Source organism: Eptesicus fuscus, chromosome 11, assembly GCF_027574615.1.
Source record: "Eptesicus fuscus isolate TK198812 chromosome 11, DD_ASM_mEF_20220401, whole genome shotgun sequence".
Lineage (NCBI taxonomy): Eukaryota > Metazoa > Chordata > Mammalia > Chiroptera > Vespertilionidae > Eptesicus > Eptesicus fuscus.
In genome coordinates this window covers 79,667,760-79,693,109 of record NC_072483.1, presented here as the reverse complement: position 1 = coordinate 79,693,109, position 25,350 = coordinate 79,667,760, and the positions used below count along the sequence as shown (strand labels likewise).

At 45.3% G+C, this 25,350-nt stretch overlaps 1 protein-coding gene across 3 annotated transcripts; it reads right to left on the bottom strand.

The window, feature by feature from the left end:
- Positions 1 to 270: 270 nt before the first annotated feature.
- IDH1 (isocitrate dehydrogenase (NADP(+)) 1) lies at positions 271 to 21,174 on the bottom strand. Of its 3 annotated transcripts, none has more exons than XM_008145225.3 (10): positions 20,985 to 21,174; positions 19,878 to 19,952; positions 16,418 to 16,555; positions 11,880 to 12,171; positions 9,583 to 9,688; positions 7,634 to 7,811; positions 6,580 to 6,731; positions 3,731 to 3,871; positions 2,722 to 2,884; positions 271 to 1,217 (listed from the first exon to the last, which is right to left on the bottom strand). In XM_008145225.3, the coding sequence occupies exons 3-10, from the start codon at positions 16,537 to 16,539 to the stop codon at positions 1,127 to 1,129; spliced, it is 1,245 nt and encodes a 414-aa protein (XP_008143447.1). In that variant the 5' UTR covers positions 16,540 to 16,555; positions 19,878 to 19,952; positions 20,985 to 21,174; the 3' UTR covers positions 271 to 1,126. The 3 variants fall into 3 exon arrangements, with proteins under 3 accessions (XP_008143447.1, XP_054579055.1, XP_054579056.1); XM_054723080.1 differs by having other exon boundaries at positions 21,055 to 21,174; XM_054723081.1 differs by lacking the exon at positions 20,985 to 21,174 and adding an exon at positions 20,162 to 20,425.
- Between the last annotated feature and the right edge of the window lie 4,176 nt (positions 21,175 to 25,350).

The window sequence follows — 25,350 nt, the reverse complement described above, 5'->3', positions numbered from 1 at the left end:
GCCTTCCCTGGCTCCCTATTAACTTACACAATAATGATGCCATAATACCTTAGCATGTGCACAGGTTTGACGCCCTCATATTCCAGTTACCCCTTTTGTCCTAGCTTTGATCTTCTTTCCTTTTCACTGTAGGATCCACATCTTACTGTCTGTTTACTTATCCCTTTTCCCCCACAGTAAGGGCAGAGATTTTTCAAAATCAAATTCCTATGGCTAGTACCTGGCATGGTGCCTGGCAACTAAAAGTACACTGGAGAAATAGAAACCCGATTAGTCATTAGCATTTAATTTTAATTAACAGTTCAGAGGAAGAACAGACTAGAATAGTGTTTACAATCAACTTCTGAAAAATCACATTTACATAAAGGAAATAAAAAAAGGCCAGAAATCCCCAAAAGGTGCAGCTCGTATTATTGCACTTGAATAAAAGGCGCTGTTCTGGGCAGCATAACGAGTAGGCCCCGAAGGCCAGGAGGAGGAGACAAGCACAGAGGACAAGCCCCCGGGGAGTATTTATGCTGGATTCTGAACTCTCTATCGGCCTCAAAAACATTCAACATTTCGAAACATTCCGTTGGAGCTCTTTACACAAGTGACTGCTATGTCTTCAACACGCGTTAGCTGCACCCACGCTCTTCGTTACAATTCTTGCGCAAGTTTGAAAGTTTGAGGTACGGCTGGACCTCACATGCTGGGACACCTGTTATACCAACAGCACCCGGAGCCCAGGCCGTGGAGAGTGGGGTAGGGAGAGAATTTCCACTTTACACACTTTTAGGGACCAAAACTGTGGCTCTCGTTTAATTCCAGCACTCTTCATTTTGGTCATTTATTTCGGAACACGAGAAAAAGTGATGGGGTACGAATCAATGCTAAAGTAATTCCTAAGCTATTAGTAGAAAATAAATTTTAAATTTAAAAAGTCCCAGCCACATTCTTGAAGTGGCATAACTGGATGTGTAAGAAAAAGGCTGTAAACTTATAGAAAAGATAAACTCTGACTTCTAAACAAATTACAAAATTGATTTTGCCCTTCCCTTGAGTGTTATACGGAAAAATGTAAACCAGTGGACCTAGTTACCAAAAAAAAAAAACAACACTTGTCCTCCTACGCCGAGGAACAACCTTAAAGTTTGGCCTGAGCTAGTTTTATCTTCAGGTTTTCTCCGAGTTTGTCCATGAACTCAAATGTATTCAAGTAGTCAGAACGCTGCACGCTGATAGAGGGAGAAAAAGAAAAGACAATTTAGTCTCTGATCTGTAGCAGGCAGAGGAAACATCCTAGGAATGCTAAAGTAGCATTCTGTTTACTTCTAGAAGAAAACGGATTAACACTAACAAGCTACAAGTTTGGGGCTGATGACTGTAACCCAGGCTACAGGCAGCTGGAGTCTGGGCCACACATACATTCTCAGGAGACTCCTGCCATGTGGCTTTGAGGGGAAACGATCACAGTGCTTTAGCTCAGACTAATGCCTTCATGCCTGGGAGAATGAAGCCATTCGGGGCATTGCCATGCTTTCACCCACATCCCCACAAGCTGTCGTATGTCCTTTAAAAGAAGTTTTAATGATCTTATTTCTGTGTCTTACTTAAAAACAAAAATAGAGCCTGGCTGGTGTGGCTCAGTGGTTGAGTGTCAACCTATGAACCAGGGGGTCACAGTTTGATTCCCGGTCAGGACACATGCCCGGGTTGTGGGCTTGATCCCCAGTGGGGGGCATGCAGGAGGCAGTCAATCAATGGTACACTCTCATCATTGATGTTTCTCTTTCTTTCTCCCTCTCCCTTCCTCTCTCTGAAATCAATAAAAACATTAAAAAAAACAAAAAACCACACCCAAAAATAAACACAAAAAGACAACAAAATCCTGCTGATAGGTGCCTATTCAAATAGGCTACAAAGGTACCATACTAATAAGGACATGTCAAGCGCTGTACTTTTGCTGCAACTTTAAGGTAAGAAAGATGTAGTGACTAAGTAAATCCTGGGGCATACTGACCCTAACTGAGATCTCCGAAGACACACATAGTTGGGAGATGGGATTGATGTTAAACTTAGTGTTTCTGGAGGTGAATCAGAGTAGACAACTCTGACTTTGAGGACAAAGTCTCTGATGAGCAGCTAATCCGGCTGGGATACGGGTTACCATGATCTCAGACAAATACATGGGCCCTCGACCATGGGACTGCTGGTTACAGATACCTAAGGAAGAGACTCTGACCAACTCAGCATCTAACGCCTGTGCTGCTTACTGTTCTCATCTGTAAAGTGAGAAAACAGAGGGTGGACTAACATAGCCTCAGGGGTCCCTTTGTTTCTGTCTGTAATTTTCTGGTTACACTAAATGGAACCTTGCCCCCGATGGCTGTCCACTGGATCAGGGGTCAGCAAACTACACTGGCCCCTGGACCCAATCCAGGCTGCAGCCTAGGTTTGTACATAGTCTGATTGAAACGTTGCCACACCCATTCTAGAGGCTAATTGTCTTCGACTGCTCTCAGGCCACAGAGGCAAAGTTCAATAGCTGCGTAGCTTTGAAAAGGCTGAATATTCACAAAGCCTGAAATGTTTATTGTCTGACAATTTAGATAGTGTCTGCTGACGCCTGAACTAGATGATAAGTAATGAACTCATCTACCTCCAAAACGCACTGCTGTTTTGAGCCCAGCGGGGATAAGCGGTCATCTGACCACGGAGCCCATGGCGTCTTATACCTACTTGGGTAAACCTTTAATACAAGCAGCCAGGTCCTTGGTCATGAAGCCAGCCTCGATGGTCTCAACACAGACGTCTTCCAAAGCCTTTGCGAAGAAGCCGAGCTCTTTGTTGTTATCAAGCTTAGCTCTGTGGGCTAACCCTCTGGTCCAGGCAAAAATGGAAGCTGAGAGAGAAAAAAGCACACACACACGCTTCAGTCATACCAGCTAGACATATCCCCAAATGTTTCAGTTCCCAAAGATAGAATTGTTTTTTGTTTTTGTTTTTTTAAATTTAGGTGACTGACTTCATCAGATGCTCTCCTCAGGCACTCTAAATTTTAGGAGAGTTAGAAATATTTTACTGAACAGAAACTTTTAAAAATCTGCATGTTTGTAGGAGAAATGCTTTGGGTTTTGTTAGAGCTGCAAGGAAGCACATTTTCTTTGTGTAGAAGTAGCTTGAAGCTTAAAGGCACTTACTAATTTGCAGAAGGTCACAATCTCTTCCATCTCTTGTCTATATTGGTCTCCCCTCCCCTTTCCCTTTTCCTATCTCTCTCTCTCTCTCTCTCTCTCTCTCTTACCCTCACCCGAGGATATGTTTAGAGAGAGGAAGGGAGAGAGAGAGAAACATTGACTGGTTGCCTCCTGTACGTGCCCTGACTTGGGATCTAACCCCCAACCTGTAATCTCTTTTGAATGTGTGCTATCCTTGAAGCTGGGTTAGAAGGATCTATTTGTGTGGCTCCTAGATTCTCAGCCACGTGTGACATTCCAATGCACCAGAGGAAAAGGAAAATGCTGTTGATAGCATTCTCCTCTATGTGTACCATCCCTCCAGATGAAAAAGCATGTGTTGCGTGTATTTTAAGAAGCACATTAAAGCAGCTCTCGTCAGGGGAACAAGTCAGCCGTGTGGTGGTGGTTTTACACACAAAGCATCTGGCGGCCAAAGGAACACGTACGTCGGAGTCCCTTTTGGATCTCCACTCTCTGGCTGTCAGTGCAGCCGTGAATCACTGTCTTACCAATGGGATTGGTAGACGTCTCCTGCCCCTTCTGGTGCATGCGGTAGTGACGTGTCACAGTCCCGTGGGCAGCCTCTGCTTCCACCGTCTTGCCATCTGGACAAATCAGCACGCTGGTCATCATGCCGAGAGAGCCATAACCTGTAAGTGGCAGAGCATGAAGTACTGGCTTCAACTGCACGGAGAGCCCTGGGTCGCTCAGGGACGAGAGCAAATGACCTCATCTTCACAGGTCCCGGTAAGCCACACAAACATCATAGTCCTTCTCCCTCACTTACTGATCTCGGAGGCACCTGCTCCAGGGCTCAGGGTCTGACTGCCTGCCTTCCACCCTAGTTCTGTGACTTTCTAGCTACTGTGGCTCAGTTTTCTAACCTATAAAACGGGAATAATACAACACCGACTTAATTGGCTTATTGTACGAATTAGATAAATACACCTATGTGCAGGAATAAACATGAAATTTATTTATTCCTGAGGATGGCACCTGCCACAGAGTAAGAACCCAGCACCTTACTGCTATTCTTACATGCAGATGCCGCCCTGTGCTGGGAGAATAAACACCAGTGAGCCGTCTTGTGCCATCAAGCTGCTCACAGACTCACTGGGTTTGGTAAGAAAAGGCAGGTAAAGAGAGGATGGGATGGATCCAAGAGCATTCCTCTCATCCTTACTCTCTCTAGCAGCCCCACCAAAATAATTATACTCTGTGGTTTCCTATTCTGGGAACCATATTATAACTTTTAAGTCCATGCAACTGATTTTCCTCCTTTTATCACTCTTTTACACTTGATTTCAAAGAACACATTTCTCCACTTTTGCTATTTCCCCAAAGCACCTGAGAAGTTAATGCAAATTTATAATGGGCCGTTACTTTATTTTTTCTAAATCTGAGAATAAGTAAACAAACGTAAATAATTCCTTAAGCTCATCTTTGACGCAGTTAGGAATTCCTGTGTTTGGGGTTATGAGTTCCTTTCATGTCCCTGTGTTGGTCTGAGGCTTCAGCAAATTCTCAAACACTGACTGACTGGAGAAGTGGAGGACACTTCACTCTCCACGGTGAGTTTGCCTCTGAGCACGGCTAGGAGACACCAGTTGGTATCACTGTCAAAATAGAAGCTGTCTAAGTGAAATGTCTGGTGTGAGGCCAAAGTAGTTCATTCCCCCAGAGGAGAGTAACGTGAAGACAGCCCGGCTGCCTTTTAATCTGTTTAGCTGCCTTGAGGTCACACTTATCTAGGGCCTCTGCCCAGACAGCCTTGGTTCCAGGCATCCTATCAGTGTGCTCCTGGCCACTGCCCTTCACAACTCCTATTTCGGCCTTTTGAGCCTCTGTAACTGACATTTACCGTTGAAATTTCACCCTCAATACGCTCTCCTGGTTGCCAGGAAGGCTACGTAGAAACGATGGAATGATCTGGGTCCCTAAGGAGAACGCCGAGGACAAGGACGTTCCCCTTACCCACCATGGAGGCATCACAAAGCACCACTCCTCCCTCTCCTGCAGCCCGAGGATTGGAGCTACAGGGGAGCAAAGGGTGTGCAACTCACTCATCTGACGTCACAGTGGCCTTTAACTGCGTTGACCTACTGATTTTAAAACTGATAGGAGGTGTTTAACTTTTTCACAAGGGAAAGGAAAAGTAGTACTTCCTGGGAAAAGCAAACATAATTCAAGTCGACACAAACACTCACCAGGGGAGTGTCAAGCTGACACTGGAAGGGAAAGGCAACGTGGTTTGAGGAAATCAAGGGAAGGAGGGTCTGCTGGTTACACCCGACACGTTTCTGAATTTCTATGAACCTGACTTCGCTGCTCAGTTCCTCTGTGTGTCAAGCTAAGCAGCGAAGGCGCAGAGCAGCCTTCAGGGCTGGCTGGAAGGGCCTGAGTGGCTCCTGTTGCCGGAAGAGTGAGCCCTTGGATTCCTTTTCAACCCTCTGTTCCCTGCTGTGCTAGCGGATGCCAATCCACTGTCGAGAAATGAGGAATGGTGGCTAGATTCTGTCTCCCCTCTAGTGGTCTTACGCACCCTCAATACCTTCACCTTAATAACAGTTGTTATTGCAGCAAGACCACGGTGGTTCAAGCTCAGCGAGTGCAGTGAACAGGGAAGGGTCCTAGAAAAGCAACGGGAAGACCTGGATCTCGCACCCGGCTGTTTCTCACGGGATGTGTGCCTACAATGACTTCACCTCCGGCCTCAGGTTCTTCATTTGTGAAAGGAGGAAGAGAAAGAGAAGAAGAAAGAAGAGGAAGAAATAAAGAGGAAGGGAGGGAAGGAAATAGAAAGGGAGAAAAAGAAAGAGAGAAAGCGGTTGGACTAGGTAAAAGATTTCAAAATTCCCTTCTAGCTTCCAGCTTCATGTATTTCGAGGCTATGTTTTTAGGGGAATAAACATTTAGGATTGTTTAAAAAAATTAAAAAAGAACAGTGAGCTCTTGGAGAGACCCTCCCCCCTTGGTTATTAGACAGCCCAGGCCCCTCACTTTACTCCTCCTTGCCAAGTGGCCTAGCTTTTCACGTTCTCAGAGGGGAAATAAAGGCAGGAAAGGGAGTGATAACTTCAAGTGGGGAAACTGTGTTAACACATCCAAGGCTGGAGCCCAGGGTCTCAACCACTGAGCTACTTCCAGGGCGACCCTGCAGAGTAGCTTCCCCAGTCGGAGCCCAACTTCCTCTTTGGTCGGCGGAGCAGAGGAGCCTGGATGCCGGGCAGCACTCACATGTCATGGTTTTTACAGACAAGGGCTACAGAACCCTTCTTCCTAAACGGGAAGACGACCGTGGCATCGCCCACCTGCCGCAGGACTCGCTCCACCTCTCCGTGGTGCCCCCGCTCCTTACCTTGGGCCACGGAGTCGGACTGCACGTCGCCATCGTAGTTTTTACAGGCCCAGATGAAGCCTCCCTCCGACTTCATGGCTTGGGCCACCATGTCATCGATGAGCCTGTGCTCATACCAGATCTTCTGGGCCTCAAACTGGGATTTGTACTGCCTGAGAAAGAAGAGAGACAAGAACACAAAAGGAGGAAAATTGGTTTTGTGAAGGACGTCAGGTGCTTCTCCGAAGGGGGGCTGAGGGGTGGGGCTGGAAGCAGCATTTTCGGTGGCAGCAGCACAAGCGTAGGAACCTGACACAAGGGCTCAAACCCCTGCCCAACCATTGTCAAGCTGTGCAACCACTCTGGAGAGATGTGAGAATTAAGCAAGACAGGGGTTTCCCCAGCACTACTTTCACAGTTTTCAATACACGGCTGGTCAGATTCTTGGGATTCGGCTTACTTTAAGAATGTAAGGGGGGTGGGGGGGCGGGGGGAAGACCATTCTACTGCTTGATATCATTCAGGAAACTAGGACAGCTTCCAGGCGTAGGACATGGGCAGCAGGAAGAGGGATTAAAACGTCTCATGAGGAGATGTCCAGTCTGTGCCCTGGCCTGAACACCTGCACCTAAAAGGGAGTTGAAATTTAACCCATGCTCACATGCTGTTGAATCTACAGCTGTTATAAATGTAGACGTCAGCCCACGAGGCTACACTAAAGCAGAGTTTTCAATCACGGCAATGGGTTTCAGACAGAATAGAAATGGGCCCAACTCAGAAACTCATGCTCAAAAAATCAGAACTCTCTATCAGGAGCAGGGCACCTTTCTTCAAACAATACATAATTCTGGCTCTGAAAAAAAATGTGGGACCCGGATTTGAGAACATATTTATCTTCGAAAAGCAATTTATAGAGTGATTTTGTTTCACTCCTATTAAATCTGTTTCACTCTTGTCTTTAAGGGATAGTGATGGTTTTCACTCAATTTTCCCCAGAACCAAAAGGACAAGCATGCAAATTCTATACTACAGATGCCAGCTTGAGAAAAAGGAAGGAAAAAAGAATGGTAGTTACTTGTCGTAGATCTCCTGAAAGATGTCTTTAAAACGCCCATCATATTTCTTCAGAATAGTGTTTTTGGTGCTCAGGTACAAAGGCCAACTCTTGGATAAAGCCATCTGGAAAGAACTGTGTGCAAACTCTTTGATTGACTTATCTTGATTGTACATCCCCATGGCAACACCACCACCCTCTGTTGGGGTTCACCAAGGAGAGAAAAAAAGAGAAATGGGGTACAGTTGTAACAAGTTTAAATCCACCCACAACCACAAATCACCCAATTCCCAGCTCCCATGTCTAAGCCCAGGCTTCAAAAAGTCCCAGCCAGGCTCCCAACTTGAATATCCCATGAGCTCCTGAGGCACAGAATAGGCGGGAAATCAGGCATAGTTATGGACATTCTAAGTTATTTTAAAAGGGCAATAGAGATGATATAAAGAGATACGGTTTTTAGGATGCTGAAGATACTGAAATACGAAAATCCACTATGAACCAGAGCTATACTCAGAAAGGATGAATAATTTTTAAACTGTCCTTTCATACTTTTAAATTTTCAAACCTGTATTTTAAACTCTAAGTGTGCATTCAATCCTCAGCCAGAGAATGAAAATTCTAGTAATTCCCTGGACGATACGGACAGTTCACACCGTCATTGGTAGAAAAAGTTAGGCTACATGTAATCACTGGTGTTTCACAACTCTTGTTAGTTGAACTTTGTTATTGCTGAAAGACAGAACTTGAATTCATTCCACTGTCCACAGCCAACATGGGCACAGACTGTGAAAGGTGCTGAAAGCAGCAGAGCTAGATCCCATGAAAATGACAAGACCCATGGATACAGAGAACAGACTGACAGCTGTTGGAGGGCAGGGGGTTGGGGGCTGAGTGAAGGGATTAAGCAAAGAAAAAAAAGAAAAACTCATGGACACAGACAACAGTATGGTTATTGCCAGAAGGAAGGGGGCAGGTAGAAGAAAGTAAAGTGGGGGATGAATAGTGATGGAAGGAGACTTGACTTGGGGTGGTAAACACACAACATACAGATAATGTATTGTTAAATTGTACACCTGAAATCTGTATAATTTTATTAACCAATGTCACCTCAATAAATTCAATTAAAAAGGATTATTATTTAGAGGAAGCAAGGAAAACAAAAGCTAGGTAACTTTTGCACTTTTGTTTGTGTGATAGCTTTTAATAACTTCAATAATGGAGAAAGAGGGTCCCCTGTTTTTAGTGGAATTCACCATAATAGACCTTTTGAGGCAGGAGAATGTTGGGCAAGAAAAGGCAAAAATCAAATGTTCTACTCCCATAGAATAAATACGCAGATGGGCAAGAAGAACATTTCAACAATATATAACATAACCATTTTTTAATACAAACCCTACCAGAGCAAATGGTAGGATTACTTGACAGGTGAGTTGGAGATATTCACATATTTTTGTCTTTTTTTTTTTTTCCAGAGAGGAAGGAGGAGAGAGAGAGATAGAAACATCATTGATGAGAGAGAATCATTGATCGGCTGCCTCCTGCACACCCCTCCTGGGAATCAAGCCCACAACCCAGGCATGTGCCCTTGACCGGAATCGAACCTGGGACTTTGGTCCGCAGGCCGACGCTTTATCCGCTGAGCCAAACCAGCTAGGGCTATTCACGTTTAATTTATATAATTCGTGAACAACAGACTCCTTCGTGATTTCAGAGAAATGCCTATTTATCAACCTGTCTTTGCCTATAAGCATTTCCAATTGGGTGGCTCATCCCTTTTGTGCCCTTATCCAGGCCACAAGAAGGCGTGGAAGCCAATTACTTTTTCATTCAGATTTTAGGTCCCGTAGTCATGTTGTAGATTCAGGTTGCACTTTTAGGCAGCCACACAACAAACTTTAAACAACCAGAAATAATGCTTGCTGCCTAAACGATCTGTGAAAATATGACCATGATGAACTTTAATGGCATACCTTCAAAGTTATGCACCACGTATGTCTTTTTTTGGGATCCATCACTTGGCGTGTAGGTTATCTCTACTTTTCCAGGCCCGGGAACAACAAAATCAGTTGCTCTGTACTGTGTAGGGGGCAGAGAGGGAGAGGTATTAAAACAACGACAACTATTCCAACAAGTGTTACAAAGAATAGGGAAAAAAATCAGAGGACAGAGCTGGAAGACACCTGGACAAATAGCACAGTGCAGCTCAACCTTCTTTTTATTTTAGAGATGGGGACGAGGAGGTCCAGAGAGTCCCTGAAGCTAAACAGTGGTAGCACACGTTAAAGATCAGTATTTATTGGGTGCCTACCAGGCACAGGGCAGTTTTCTGAGCACTGGTATGGAGAGGAGTGAGAATTAGCCTTAAGTATTTTCCCTTACCAAAGTGGGCATACACCAAGAGTGCTATAGGATGGCAGAGGAAGAGAAATGACATGACCTGGAGGTTAGGGAAGTCTTCCTATAGGGGGTGATGTATACTAGTTGTGGTACTGAAGATGATCAAGAGCGAATGCCTTGTCCTCGCTATAGGACAGATGCTTTAAGTGAGGAACCAGTTCACATTATTATCTCATTTGATTCTTCCATCACTCTTACAAGGAAGGGACTGTGGTGTTGGGGAAATACGCATCTAGGGTCAAAAGACTTGGGATCTGGTCCTTCAGAGCTGTCTCTTCATGATTAACGTCACTGCTAATGCCTAGCCCAGAACTTGTCCATATGAAGCAACCTCCTGGAAGCAGATGCGAAGGTTGGTGGTCCTTAGAAAAGGGCCGTCTGAGGAAAGCCATCTCTCTCATGGGCATGAAGCTACGCTAGTGGGAAAATGTGCGCAGCCTGCACTAGGCACCTGTTAAATCTTGGCTGCATTGTGCCTTCTTCAATGACAGAGACTAGTTTCAGAGTCAGGTGTCAGCATCCTTTGGTTGTTTGCAGAGAGCGATACTAGTGACAGCTGGTAAAAATGGTCAGGTAACGATGCAGGCTCACTATCTGGAACACTCTGACATATAAAATCCTCTACTGTGGTCCTTTATTCCGTTCTCAAAAGGAAGAAACCAAGGCTCCAAAGCACCATACATGCTTTGTAGATGTTTATGCACATTCACACGATCAGGGAATCGACCAGAGGTTTAGAGTTTTCAATCTGGACTTTAACAAATAGGATGACCAATCATTCTTCCACGTGATTGATACCAAAGTAGTAGTAATAAGAACAACAGACAAAAATGACATCACTGGACTCAAAAGAGCTTAGAGGGGTGTTCCCAGAATTAGGACATGTGTAGCACTCCCATCTACACGCCCTCTCCTGGCCTCTGGGAGGTCCCTGTGATGGGACAGGCCAGGCTGGAGGCACAGTATGAGCCACAAGATAGAATAAAGGGAACGACCCGTCAAGGAGTGGCCTGGTGACCATGTCCCAGGAACAGATGGAGGTCTGCCCTGGCCAGACTGCTTTCAAGGACAGCTGTATACACCAAAGCCTCTGGATTTCAGAATTAGGGACGCTTGTTTTCAGGGTCTTTTAAGACACACATGACTTTCTATGAAACTCGGCATACCTCAGTTTCAACATGAAATTTTGATTTTGTTTGGTTGGCTGGTTTTCTGTGTAATTTGGCAGCCAGCCTACTTGTACAGAAGTACAGAAATGAAACTTTCTTTTCCAAGTAGGAAAAAAACTGTTTTAAAGGGACTGTTTTCAACTACTGGGTCAGTTTTTTCCTTTTATGTATGAGATGACCACGTTTCATATAATCTCTGGTGGTTCCCAACCCTGCCTGCACTTAGGATCACTTGGGGAGCTTAAAATGCCTGAATCCCATCGGATTCAGATTCATCGGATCTCAAGTATTGGAATTAAAACAGAACAACACATTTTTTTAATGCAAAATAAAACAAACACCAAGAAAACCTATAAAAGGATCATTTTAGAGCCAAGGTTGAGGATTACTGATTTTGTTGAAGCACAGGAAATTATCCATACAAAAAATGTCAATATTATGTGGTTTAAATTAACAAAAAGATAAAGAAAAAAATACTTCTGGAAAAAAACCATGTTGAGACGGATGCCTGTGAGTCTTTCTGTATTTACTTCTACCTAAATGTGTAGACAGATATACATATATGCACTTCTCAATTGTGCGCTTTGTTTAATGGAAGTAGTCACCAAAAGATAAGCATAAAACACATGTAATTCAGAACTGCTGGGCAGCCAAAGGCCATGAGGAAAGAATGGAAAATCAAATTATGCCACATGACTTACCTGATCCCCATACGCATGACGACCTATGATGATGGGTTTCACCCATCCGCTCACGAGCCGGGGGATGTTTTTGCAGATAATAGCTTCCCTGAAGACAGTGCCACCCAGAATATTTCGGATGGTGCCATTGGGCGACTTCCACATTTGTTTCAACTTGAACTCCTCAACCCTCTTCTCATCGGGGGTGATGGTGGCACACTTGACGCCAACGTTGTACTTCTTTATAGCTTCTGCGGCATCCTTGGTGACCTGGTCATCGGTGGCATCACGATTCTCTATGCCTAAATCATAGCTGGAAGGAAAAAACCCAGACAGAGTGATGGGTGACGGAGGGTGCTACCATTCTGTCTGTCTCTGCATGGTGCTGGCACGCAGAGCTTGCCCTGCAGAAAGTGAAGGCTCTCAGTATACCTACACCTGCCACGTTTCACCATTAATGTACCCTTGACACGGAAGATGGTGCCAACTGAACACAGCACTGAGAGGCTGCACTGCTGGGCCCTGGCTCCCTGTGCTGCAGTGGGAAGCTGTCTGGAAGGAAACTGAATGGAAACCATTGTGCTTTGCACCTTTGCTAGCTTTCACCGTATAGAGGCAATAACAGCGCGGGAGCAACCCTTGGGCAGACTTCCATATAATTAACATAAAAATGCAACACTAGCCCTGGCCGGCTTGGCTCAGTGGATAGAGCGTCAGCCTGCGGACTGAGGGGTCCCGGGTTCGATTCCGGCCAAGGGCACATGCCTGGGTTGCGGGCTCCATCCCCAGTGGGGGGTGTGCAGGAGGCAGCCGGTCAATGATTCTCTCTCATCATTGATGTTTCTCTCTCTCTCTCCTTCTCCCTTCCTCTCTGAAATCAATAAAGAAATATATTTTTTTAAAAAAATGCAACACGAAGCACCACCTTAGCACTTTTTTCCTTAGTAAATATTGTGTTCTAAAAATAAAGGGGTCAGAGGGTTAAAATTTTTGTTTCTTGTATTTGATATTCAAGTAGTGGGATTTATAAATGTGACATTTAGTGACAAAAATCGAATGAATCCTTCATTAATGCCAGGTAATTATAGGATGGACCTTTCCCTAATTCTTGGGTAAGTTTCTCTGTTCTGGACACAAGCCTGCAGTTTATTGGATAAGCAATGGAATCAAGCAATGGTTTTATGTACCCCAGAGAGCTAGAGTTTGGTACCCCAACACCCAGACTGCCACTGATTCAGAGCTGAAAAGGATTGGTTGTTCACAGAGTGTTATCTAAAGTTTTATCTAAAGTATGGAATAGTTTGTCCAACATAGGAAAAACAAAACAGCAGTGCGATTATTTTGTTCTCCAAGGTTTTAAAGTTCTTTAGCTTTCATAACATGCTGAACCAAGAAGCCTCTAGATTTCGTTTTAGTTCTTTTTTAAAATTTATTTTTATTTATGTACTGTCTAAAGTTTTACATATGTCTCCTTTTCCCCCCAATTGTCCCCTCCCCCCCAGCCATTCCCACCCCGGGCAAGCCCCCACCACCCCAGTGTCTGTGTCCACTGGTTATGCTCATATGCATGCACACAAGTCCTTTGGTTGCTCTCTAACCACCCCCCTCCCCTGCCATTTGTCTCTAGATTGATCTATTCTTGTTCATCAAATGATGTTGATCATTATATCCCACATATGAGTGAGATCGTGTGATATTTATCTTTCTCCGACTGGCTTATTTCACTTAGCATAAAGCTCTCCAGTTCCATCCATGCTACTGCAAATGGTAAAAGTTCCTTCCTTTTTACAGCAGCATAGTATTCCATTGTGTAGATGTGCCACAGTTTTTTAATCCACTCATCTGCTGATGGGCACTTAGGTTGTTTCCAAATCTTAGCTATGGTAAATTGTGCTGCTATGAACATAGGGATGCATATATCCTTTCTGATTGGTCTTTTTAGTTCTTGTATTTCCTTTCCTTAGTTATCCCAACTCATGATGCAAATGCAGAGGCAACAATCTTAAATTGCCAAATAAAAACAATTCCAGCTCTGGCTGGTGCTGCTCAGTGGTTAGAGTGTTGGCCTGTGCATCGAAGGGTCTCAGGTTCAATTTCTGGTCAAGGGCATGTACCCCTGGGTTTTGGGCTCACTCCCTGCTCTGGGTCAGGTGCGTGTGGGAGGCAACCAATAGCTGTGTCACATTGATGTTTCTCTCTCTCTCTCCCCCACTTCCCCTCTCCCTTCCATCCTCTGAAAAGCAATGGAAAAAAATATCCTTGGGTGAGGATTAACAACAACAACAAAAACTCCAGGCTGCTTTGACCTTAGCTAATTCATATAAATGTAACAACAGAGCAAAACTTTCTTATCTCCTGGCACAGGAAGTGCTGAGTATGTGCAAACATCTACTCCTAACTCAAACAAGAAATGCAGTCAGCAGTGCCCATGTTCAGAGGAACCCCAAGAGAGACTAGCAGTACATGCCTGCAATTTTTGTTTCTCTTCTTAACATTTCTGTGTGTGTGTGTGTGTGTGTGTGTGTGTGTGTGAGAGAGAGAGAGAGAGAGAGAAAGAGACATAGAGAGAGAGACAGAGAGAGAGAGAAAAGAATGGCCTGAACCACAGTCCAGCCTGCAGAAAACAAAACAAATTCCTCCACTCCCTTCAAAAAAGAACCAGTCGTGTAATAATAGCAATTTTAGAACAACTTACAACTTGTTTGAGCCTCTAACCCTTCTTTGGTCGATAGCCAGTGACAGTTTTTTCTGGGCCTAAGGACTATCCTTCAAAACGCCTTATGTCTCTAGGCTAAAGAGGCTCAAAGCATCTTTGTAACTATTCTACTGGCAAGAGCTCTGCACACTCACCCATTGGCTTGTAAAGCTCTGAAACTGGAGAGTGCTGGTAAAAATGCTTCTTTAACCTACTTGGATGATGCTTTTTAGGCTTCATTTCCTGTATGTTCTGTTGACCTCTGCAGGTATTTGCTCCATCTTGTGGTTGCAACCGTGATATTATCAACAGCTTAAGCTTAGAATAATTAAAAAGGGTGTCTAAGGATACCATGCAAATTAAATGTCTACACCCAAGCAAATAAAACAGGTCCTCGGGACATAGTCTAATGCATAATTCTGGGTCAAGGCATATACACTTCCAGGTGCCACTAGGTTGGCTAAAATGGGAGTCCTCAGCCACTGCACCCTTGTAAAAATTCTGTCTCTACCTAGTTCAGATGCTCAAAAAGCATGAGCAAGTTTATGAAAAACACAGGGAAAAAATGAGGGCATTCCATAGAGACTTTCATATCTGTCTCTGAACAATTTAAACACAGGCAAAGGTTCAAGTCTTTAGGACACTAATGTTTAAGGGCACTTGTAACACAGGTCGGTGTTTTATTAAAATAACTTCAGGGGTTCTTTCTGTACTATAACTGTATGAAAAGGGCAAAGGCAAGGAATAAAAAGGGGAAAAGGTCCACTGGCTAGTTAAATAGAAGGATAGAAAATAGGGCATGGCTCAGTGGTTAAGCATCGACCTATGACCCAGGAGGTCATGGTTTAATTCCTGGTCAGGGCACATGCCTGGGTTGCAGGCTCGATCCCCAGTAGGGGGCTTGCAGGAGGCAGCCAGTCAATGATTCTCTCTCATCATTGATGTTTCTATCTCTCTCTCCCTCTTTGAAATCAATAAAAATATATTTAAAAAATAATAAGATTCATTGGCATTTATTCAGGCACTCTTCCCAGGCTTTATTCACAGGATTTAGCTGTATCATTGTAAAAAAGCTAGTTATATCCCGAAATCCCTTAAGATTATATTTTCTGAGTTTGCTATGTGGAGGAATAGTCATGGGCCACATATCCAGCAATGGTCCCATAAAATTATAATAGAGATGAAAAATTCCTGTCATCTAATGATGTCGTAGCAGTGGTAATGTTGTAGTGCAACACACATAACGTACCATTGTTACAACTGCCTTCAGTAGTCAGGACAGGTGTGTGGCAGGGGAACAGAATTGTCTCCCAAAATATGTCTCTTTGGCCTAAGGCAGTGGTTCTCAACCTTTCTAATGCCGCGACCCTTTAATACAGTTCCTCATGTTGTGGTGACCCCCAACCATAAAATTATTTTCGTTGCTACTTCATAACTGTAATTTTGCTACTGTTATGAATCGTAATGTAAATATCTGTGTTTTCCGATGGTCTTAGGCGACCATGCTAGCGGTTCTCAACCTGTGGGTCACGACCCTGCTAGCGGTTCTCAACCTGTGGGTCACAACAGGTTGAGAACCACTGCTGTAGAGCCTAAGACCATCGGAAAACACAGATATTTACATTACGATTCATTAACAGTAGCAAAATTACAGTTATGAAGTAGCAACAAAAATAATTTTATGGTTGGGGGTCACCACAACATGAGGAACTGTATTAAAGGGTCGCGGCATTAGAAAGGTTGAGAACCACTGGCCTAAGGATTATTTTAGGCTGATTGATGTTCGCACGACAGAACTGCTTAACCACACATTTCTCAGAATGTAACCCTGTCATTAAGTTGCACACGACTGTAATTCATTTACCTGTGCAGGTCCAGTTCCACATAAGGAAAAATGAGCTTTTCTTTAATCAACTCCCAAATGATTCGTGTCATTTCATCTCCTTGCATCTCGACCACTGAACCGCCATGGATTTTTTGAGACATTTTGACTTCACTAAACCTTTAAAAAGAAAAAAAAAAAGATAAAATACATATCTTGTCATTTATTTCATTATAGTGTTACCAGACTAAAGGATCCCTTTGTCTGCATGTGCAAAGCCCAATAAGAAGCGAACTGGAGTTTGCAGCCAAGAAAGTAAGGGTTTATTACTTGAGGAAGTGGCCCACACCGGGAGTCACAGTCTTTGCTTAAAGACCCAGAACCCACATGTACTTCAGGGGGTGGATTATATAGGGGGAAAATCATTCATCACGGTGACTAAGGCAGTCAGGGTCATGGTCAAGGTTGTGGTCTCTACTGATTGGTCGGCGCTAGGGTAGAGGGTGGTGATCAGTGCATCTGGTCCTGATGTCAGCTATGGCGTCGCTTCATCTGGTTTCACCACTTTTCTGGGTCTGGAGCTAAAACACAACTGAGGCCTAGATGCCATCTTCAGTTTAATTGAAACTCTGTCTCTGTGGTCAAAAGACCCGAGGCTTTGTTCTTAAGATTATTTGATGTTGACCAGAACCTCATTGTCCTGAGGGCTTCATGCTTAAGGGAGTGGACATGTAAGGGAGAAGGTGAGTCAGGTGCTGGATGGGGTCAGTTTGAATGAAAAGGAAAGAAAGAAGGAAAGACCATAGTAAAGAAATGAAGTTTCTGCACAGTATCACTAGCATAAAAACAAAATAGAAACATTTGGTGACGACTAAAAGAATAACTCATAGTAGCATGACTGCATGAAAAGCTAATAATTACAGTTACCATTAGAATTGAGCACATTCTCTACATAAAGCATTATGTTACATGCTTCATGTGTGGTTTGAGTTAGCTCTCGCAACAACCCTGAAAGACGGAATTATTTCCTTATTTTACGTTGATATAAGAGAAGTAGCTTTCCCAAGGCCACCTGCTAGAGCATCTGGAACCTGCTCCTGTGACATGCCCTCAATAACGTAATCATTATTCGTGACTATCAGTTTGTCCTAGAAAATAAGATTATTTCCACAATATCATGCTTATTTGAACACTTCTATTCAACTCCTCACTATACTGTGCCCTCAAGATGAGCAGAATGATGAGAGCTAATATTCCCCCGCTTTTACGAGGCTGTTTTTGGTTCAAATAACTACCTTCGAGGAGATGTGACAAGTTCTTGTGACTTATGTTTAAAGAACTTTAAGTCTAAAAGTGAAAGATGAAGAATTCCTGGTTGAACTGTTTTCCTAAAGACAATCTATATATATAAAAGCCTAAGCAACCATTTGACAGGTAGCTGTGATGCACACTGACCACCAGGGGGCAGATACGCTACGCAGAGGCATGGAAACATGGAACAGACTGATGAATCTCAAAGGGAAGAGGGGAGGGGGGAGGGTGGGAAGAGATTAACCAAAGATCTTATATGCACACTAGAGGCCTGATGCATGGATTCGTGCACCGGTGGATCCCTCAGCCTGGCCTCTAGTATTAAATACTAAGGATGTGGAGCTAAATACAAGAGTGATTTCTCAATCAGAGAAATCTGTTTATACAAGGTCACTGCTCAGGACCCAAGCATATCCCTGTCTTCTTCCTCAGTAACCCAACTCCGGTACTGTTCTGCTGGCTGTTCGTGGGCAAAGATAAGCTGTCAGTGTGTGGTACAGGGAAGCAGAATTGTTCCAGGAAGAGATGCCATTTTGAGGAACAGGGTGTGGGGGTGCATGCTTTGGAAAAGCAAGACTATGAGGCTTAAAGGAAGGCCCTGTCCTATGAGTGTTCTGAGAGGCAGAGGACACCCTGAGCCTGCTCAAGGTATCTGTTCCCTTTCATGATGCTCTAATGGGAAGTTCCCCTCCCCCAGCAACACAACTGCAAATTGCTTTTCTTCCCCTGAATGTATAGCTGACTTTAAAAATTATTAGGTAAAAGGCCTGTAAACAGTCTCTCTTGAAAAGTTGAGCTCAAGTAACTTGGCCTTCAAATGAAAGAATGTCATGATCAGTAGGTGGTAAGCCTCAGTTTGTGTGACAAGCCAGGATATCATTCTACCCCCAGCCCCATTTTCACTTCCCAGGTTTGCAATTCTAGAATCCTGCTGATGTTACTGTTACTGGGGAACCATCTGGAACTCAAGTGGAATAAAAGAAATGAACAAACGGGTGTGGATGAGTCAATTACTTCCCACTTGTAATTTGAAGTATGATTTACAAAGCTTAGCTCAGGTGTCCTCAAACTACGGCCCGCGGGCCACATGTGGGTGTTTTTGCCGTTTTGTTTTTTTACTTCAAAATAAGATATGTGCAGTGTGCATAGGAATTTGTTCATAGTTTTTTTTAAACTATAGTCTGGCCCTCCAACGGTCTGAGGGACAGTGAACTGGCCCCCTGTTTAAAAAGTTTGAGGGCCTCTGGCTTAGAGTATATGATTCAGTCACACTGATCCCACTGTGACACCTGTTCTTGCATTTACTACAAAACAAAAAAGAGGCAGCAAACTTATCCTGTTCTTAATACTACATTTCCACGGCCATATTTCTATATAGTACTATGCAAGAGTTATTACTTGGTTATTTTTTTCCTTGCTGGTAAATACAATTAATAGAAGGTCATACTCTATAGTTGAAATTTCTATACTGAGTGACAGTATTTTTTAGTTAATTATTTCCTTCTCAGTTGAAGTAAATGTTTTGAGCAGTGATTGTTCTATATTCATGATGCATAATTGAAGTGTTTCAGGTTTTCCTCACATTACTTAACTAAAATTTTATCACCTGTTAACTAAACAACGGAAGCTTTATTGAAGACCCTGGCTTACTACAATATAGGACATTATTTTATTTCTTTTAGACTTGAATTCCATGAGGTGGGCCTTAGGCCCCAGTGGATTCACTTGTCTACCCTTGCCTCTAAGATTTTCTATCTCCACCCAAACCCCAACTTCAGAAGGAAGGACTTTTCCACAGGTTGGTTCTTTTGTCTGAAAGCAGCCTAATTCTAATCTGACACACTTGTGTAACTCCGGAAAACAAACCTGGACTAATGTCGACTAGTGTAAGAAAAAAGCTGCTCACCCCGTTTAATTTTTCATAAACCCCACGTTTTTTAGCCATATTTTTAAAAGCTGCTTTCATGAACTACAATCATCTCTGGGCAAAAAAAAAAAAAAAAAAAAAAAACCAGTCTCCTGCAAAGAAGACGCTGGACTGAAAGAAATACGGAAGCAGTTGCAATTTATTATTGAAAATATTCCTGACTCACTCCCTCGCAGTGCCTGCCTCTAAGATCTCCAAAACCAATTAAAAGCAGTATTGCCACATCAAAGAAAATACGGAAGGGGAGACATTGCTAATTCTTACCTTTACAAGTGAATCAATTTCTAATCACTCCAACTCCTCTCGGTCTTGGGAACTCAGCTGAGTGCCGTTTATCTCCTAAGGAAAAAAACAAACCCCCACAAACCAAACAGGGAATGAAAACGACAGCACACAAACCCCTCTTGCCGGGAGGATTTAGACAGCCCGGTTGATCTGGTTTAAAGTACAGTGCCGAGTGAACCCGGAGGGGCGAAGGGCAGGTGCAGGTCTGCAGACACCGCACAAATAAAGGTTAGGGGAACTCCGATCTCTATGCCTGTACACACTGGAGGGTGCGTCCGGGGTTCGCCGTCCCTTCGCTGGTCTTGAGGTTTGGGGTTCGCCGTCCCTTCGCTGGTCTAGGGGCTTGTACGTCCTTAAGTGACGCAGCGACCAGCAGGTTCTTGGCCTGCCCACGTCCTTGTGGCGCTTGTGCAAGAGGCTTGCACCGGCAGCTGGCCCCGATGCTCCTTCCTGGTCTCCACGCCCACGCCTCCCCTCCCGGGTGCCGGACCTTTAAGCGGGCGCCGGGAAGCGGCCAGGGAACGCCTACCCCAGAACTTGAGATCCCTCCATCCCCCACGCCGCCCGCCCGCCCGCCCCGCAAACCGGTGCCGGGGCTCCTCCCCCTCCACGCCCCACAAGCGGGGGGCATTCTCCCCGCCGTCTGAGTTCGCATCACACGCGCCCTAGTCCTCGGGTCCCATCTTTCTTTGTATTCAGTGCCCGCGGCCGCACGTCTTCTTTCCCCCTAAACCCAAGACAGTCTTCTACGTGTCTTTGCAGTTTCCCATCGCTCGGTTTGCCTTTCTGCATGCAGACCTGGGCTTCCATGGTCTGGGCTTCCACGGTAGACAACTCTCCGCCGCCCCATTTCACCCTCCGGTGCCCGAGAGCCACATCCAGGCACCTGGCACCCACTTCCCTTTCCCACGTGCAATACCTGGATTGTCCCCCCGCCTCGGCCCCGGCCCCCTTCTTGGCGACCAGAACTCGCCGCTAAGTTCCTCCCTCCAAACCTAAGATCTTCTCTTGCTTCCTTCTCCCCACTCCAGCCGTGGGCGGACTCCGAGCCTCCCCCAAAGCCAGGGCCCGGCCGCCTGCGGTTACCTGCAGGCTAGGGACGCCGGCGATGCACCGGGGCGGGGGCGGCGCCACAGGCACTCACGACCCAACTCACCAGTGCAAACACTGGCAATCCCAGCCGGGTCCCAGCTGCTCCGGCGTCGGACACAGCCTCCAAGACACCCGGGCACCGACCAGCCAGCAGGCGGGGCCGCTTTTCCTCTTCCCGGCTTTGTCCCCTCCCGGCCCTGCCCCCTCGGCCCACCTCGGAGCCCCGCCCCCGCCCCGCCACCAATCGCCGCGCGCTGAGCCCTCCGAGGTGGGCGTGGCCAGGGGGTCAGGGCCGCTCCCGGACCGGAGAGGGGAGCAATCTGCAGAGCGTGCTTCTCCGCGCCGGGGCCGGGAAAGGGGCTGCAGCGCCCCCCGCAAACTTGGCTACGGCTTTTCCTGGTGGAAGGACGCGAATGCCACCTGCAGGCCGGGGAGCAGGGCGCGCTGGGGCTGGTGTTCTGAGACCCACGCCGCCCGAGAGCACCCTGGGCTTTGTGACACCCTAGGGGCAGGAAGCGTGTTTCCAGGGCCACAGGAAAGGCAGGCGGGGAGCCGGAGAGCCCTTCCTTCCCGGCGTGCCCCGAGGTGCGGTAGTCTGGAACCGCCTTTGGCCCAAGGAAGAGGGGTCCAGGCGATGAGCGCGTTGCTTTTGGGGGCTACTCCACCCACAGCTAGAATGCAAAGGACTGGCCAGTGGCACAGGCAGGCATGCCACAGGACATATTTTCCGCCGCCACCAATGACTAGGTCTTTAGAGCGTCTGTACCTATATAGTAACACCCACCCCCCCTGACCCGCGGTTTCACTTTTTTTTGGTGGTTTCAGCTACCTTTGGTCAATTGCAGTCCCGAAAACATTACATGGAAAATTCCAGAAAAACACCGTTCAAAAGTTTTAAATTGCACACTGTTCTGAATAGCATGATGAAACCTCTACTCCTCCGGCTCTGTTCCTCCTGAGAAGTGAATTATCCCTTTGTCCAGCATATACGTGCTGTATCTGCACAGCTACCCACTCCTTAGTCACTTAGTGGCCTGCTGCTCAGTGATCAGATCGACTATCTGATGCTGCACCATCCCAGTGCCTTATCTCTAATAATCTATAATAATAAAAGCGTAATATGCAAATCGACCAAAAGGCCGAGCGGCAGAACGACCGTCCAGATGACCACGCTATGACACGCACTGGCGCCAGGCCAGCCAAGGCGGGTGCTATGCGATTGGTGTGGGTGGCAGGGGGCGCCATTGCCCTACGATCACCCGGCAGAGGGAGGCCTGTGGGGCGCCGCTACAGTGTTTGGACAGGTTCAAGCCTCGGATTAATGAGAGGGCACAGTCCTCTCGTGACCACGTGCAAGTCCCAGTTTGGAGGGGAGAGCCCTCCCAGCACAATTATAGCCAACAGCTGTAGGTGTAAGCTTGAACCTGTGGTCCGAACACGTGGCCCCACGTGCCTGAGTGATAGAGTTCAGGTGCATGTAGTTGAGTAGGACTGAAACCCACCAGAATGTTGTAAACGTCTTGATCACGCCCTTACTCGTGGCATCTGTTATAAAATAAAGACACGGCTTGTGGGGTGCGGCGCTGTGTCTCAGGAAGCAGCGACCCCCGGAGACCCAGCTTTCATTCTCTTGTCTGTCGTTTCTAAGCCTTTCAGCCGCCCCCACTCAGGTTCACCCTTGGCCATGCCTGCGCGGCACAGAGGCCCAGGCAGAACCAGGGAAAGGTGGGTGCGGTCAGGTGATGAGGCAGGATGCGGGCAGCGCCAGGGCAAGGTGGGTGCGGTCAGGTGACGAGGACTCGAAGCTGGCAGCCAGGGCTGTGAAGCCAGCAGCTGGGGGAAGGAAGGCCTACCCTTGCATGAATTTTGTGCATTGGGCCTCTAGTTTATATAATAATGCCCCCAAAGTCATCCGCTTTGGGGGCATTATTACATAGTATATTGTTATTGTTCTATTTTATTATTAGTTGCTGTTAATCTCTTACTGTGTCTGATTTATAAATTAAACTTTATCATAGGTATGACTGTTTAGGAAAAATGTTTGGTACAATCTATGGTTTCAGACATCCATAGGGGGTCTTGGAATTTGTCTCTTCTCCTCCTATAAAAGGAACTACTGTAATTATAATTACTATTACATTACTAGAGGCCCATTGCACAATATTCGTGCAAGAATAGGCCTTCCTTCCCCTGGCTTCGCTCCCGGCCGCCAGGGAGCCTGCAAGTCCTCACTCCCGGCCAGAGCACCGCTCCTGTAGCTCCCTCTGCCGCCCACCTCCCCCTCATAGCAGGCCCCACCTCCCCCTCATAGCAGGTGTCCCACCCCTCTCGGCCACTCTGTGCCTGCATATGCAAATTAACCTGCCATATTTGTTGGGTTAATTTGCATATCACTCCTGATTGGCTGTGGGCATAGCAGAGGTATGATCAATTTACATGTTTGTCTATTATTAGGTAAGATTACAAATAAATCTAATTGTCATTGCATTAGAAGATAAAGATAATGAGATTACTGTTAGGGTTCCAGAGAAGTTAAAGATGTGAAGCCTAACCGAAACCGGTTTGGCTCAGTGGATAGAGCGTCGGCCTGCGGACTGAAAGGTCCTGGGTTCGATTCCGGTCAAGGGCATGTACATTGGTTGCGGGCACATCCCCGGTGGGGGATGTGCAGGAGGCAGCTTGTTGATGTTTCTCTCTCATCAATGTTTCTGGCTCTCTGTCCCTCTCCCTTCCTCTCTGTAAGAAATCAATAAAATATATTTAAAAAAAAAAAAAAAAGATGTGAAACCTGAGAAACCAGTGGGTTAAAAAAAAAATCCGTCCTCTTCAGGGAATTATTTTTTGTGTATTCCTTCCTCTTGAAAGCATGGGAGTAAAAGAGCATTTTAGATAGCGATTTGTAGGATAATAACATGCTTGTGTATTGCTGCTGGGATTTCATGTCCCCAAATTTATTTTTTAAAATTATCTCTAGCATAGGATTATTACAATTACTCTTGGAAGATAAACAGATATAAAAGACACTGCAAAAGAGGCATTTTTGACACTAGAGGGCACTGGTATTTTTCCTAGGAGAAAATGAAGACATGGCACTATGCTTGATTTTTGAGGCAGATTAACGGGAAGTAGCTGTCACCTCCATTTATTCCTGTAGAAATGATCATAGAGGTGTCTGAGTGTGTATTTCATCTCCAATATGAGACCCAAAGTCACCTGAGATTGTAGCTTTACTCCATATTATATTGGGTTCACATTTTAATTACCGTTTGGCCACTACTACAAGTATTTGCAGAGAGGATTTAGGGCTGCCTTCAAGATACATACAATATCCTATATAATAAAAGCCTAATATGCAAATTGACCAAACAGTGGACCGACCGGTGGAACAACTGGTCGCTATGATGTACACTGACCACCAGGGGGCAGATGTTCAATGCATGAGCTGCCCCAGCCCGCAGGCCCCAGACCAGCCAAGGCAGGTGTCAGTGGGGCCCCCCACTCTGATTTCCCTGCTGGTCGCCCCACAGATCTGCCCTGATTGCTGGCCAGGCCTAGGGACCTTACCCATGCACGAATTTTGTGCACTGGGCCTCTAGTAGCATGATAAAAGCCATTGAATATAGGTGAGGAAAATGAAGAAAAGAGAGAATACAGTAAATAACCTATGTTTGAATTTAAACACAAAAAGTATCACAAGGCAAATTTAATCACAAAATGTATTCCATCAAATTCTAAACACTGCTGAAAATGGGCTGCAAATTTGGCTCTAAGCCAGTGTGGGAACAAAGGTAACACTTATGGGAGTGTGAGCATCTAAAATAGCGTTTCCTAAGCCAGTAATATAGGAACTCTGTTATCATTGAAAACATTTTTTGTAGATCCCTAGAATTGACTTATAATATTACTGTATATGCATAAAACTAGATATATGCTCCTTATGCTGTTACCTCTTATACAACTATAAAATAACAAATTTATAGACAAAATTACTAGAAACAAAACTATAAAAAATACATTACCTGGCAACAATAAATAAATGTAATAAATGATGTTTGGCTGAAATTAAATTACTGTTTGAAATGTGAATATGAAACCATAGATAAGTGGGGAACTGCTGGACAGAGTAAGAAAAAATGTCTATCTCAGCAAGAACTCCATGAAATACTTAACATATTTAAGAGCCAGGTCAAGGAAAAGGAGCCCCCAAAAGAAAATGAGGCCCGGCCAGCATGGCTCAGTGGTTGAATGTTGACCTATGAATCTGGAGGTCATGGTTCGATTTCCAGTCAGGGCACATGCCACAGTTGTGGGCTTGACCCCCAGTAAGGGGCATGAAGGAGGCAGCCAATCAATGATTCTC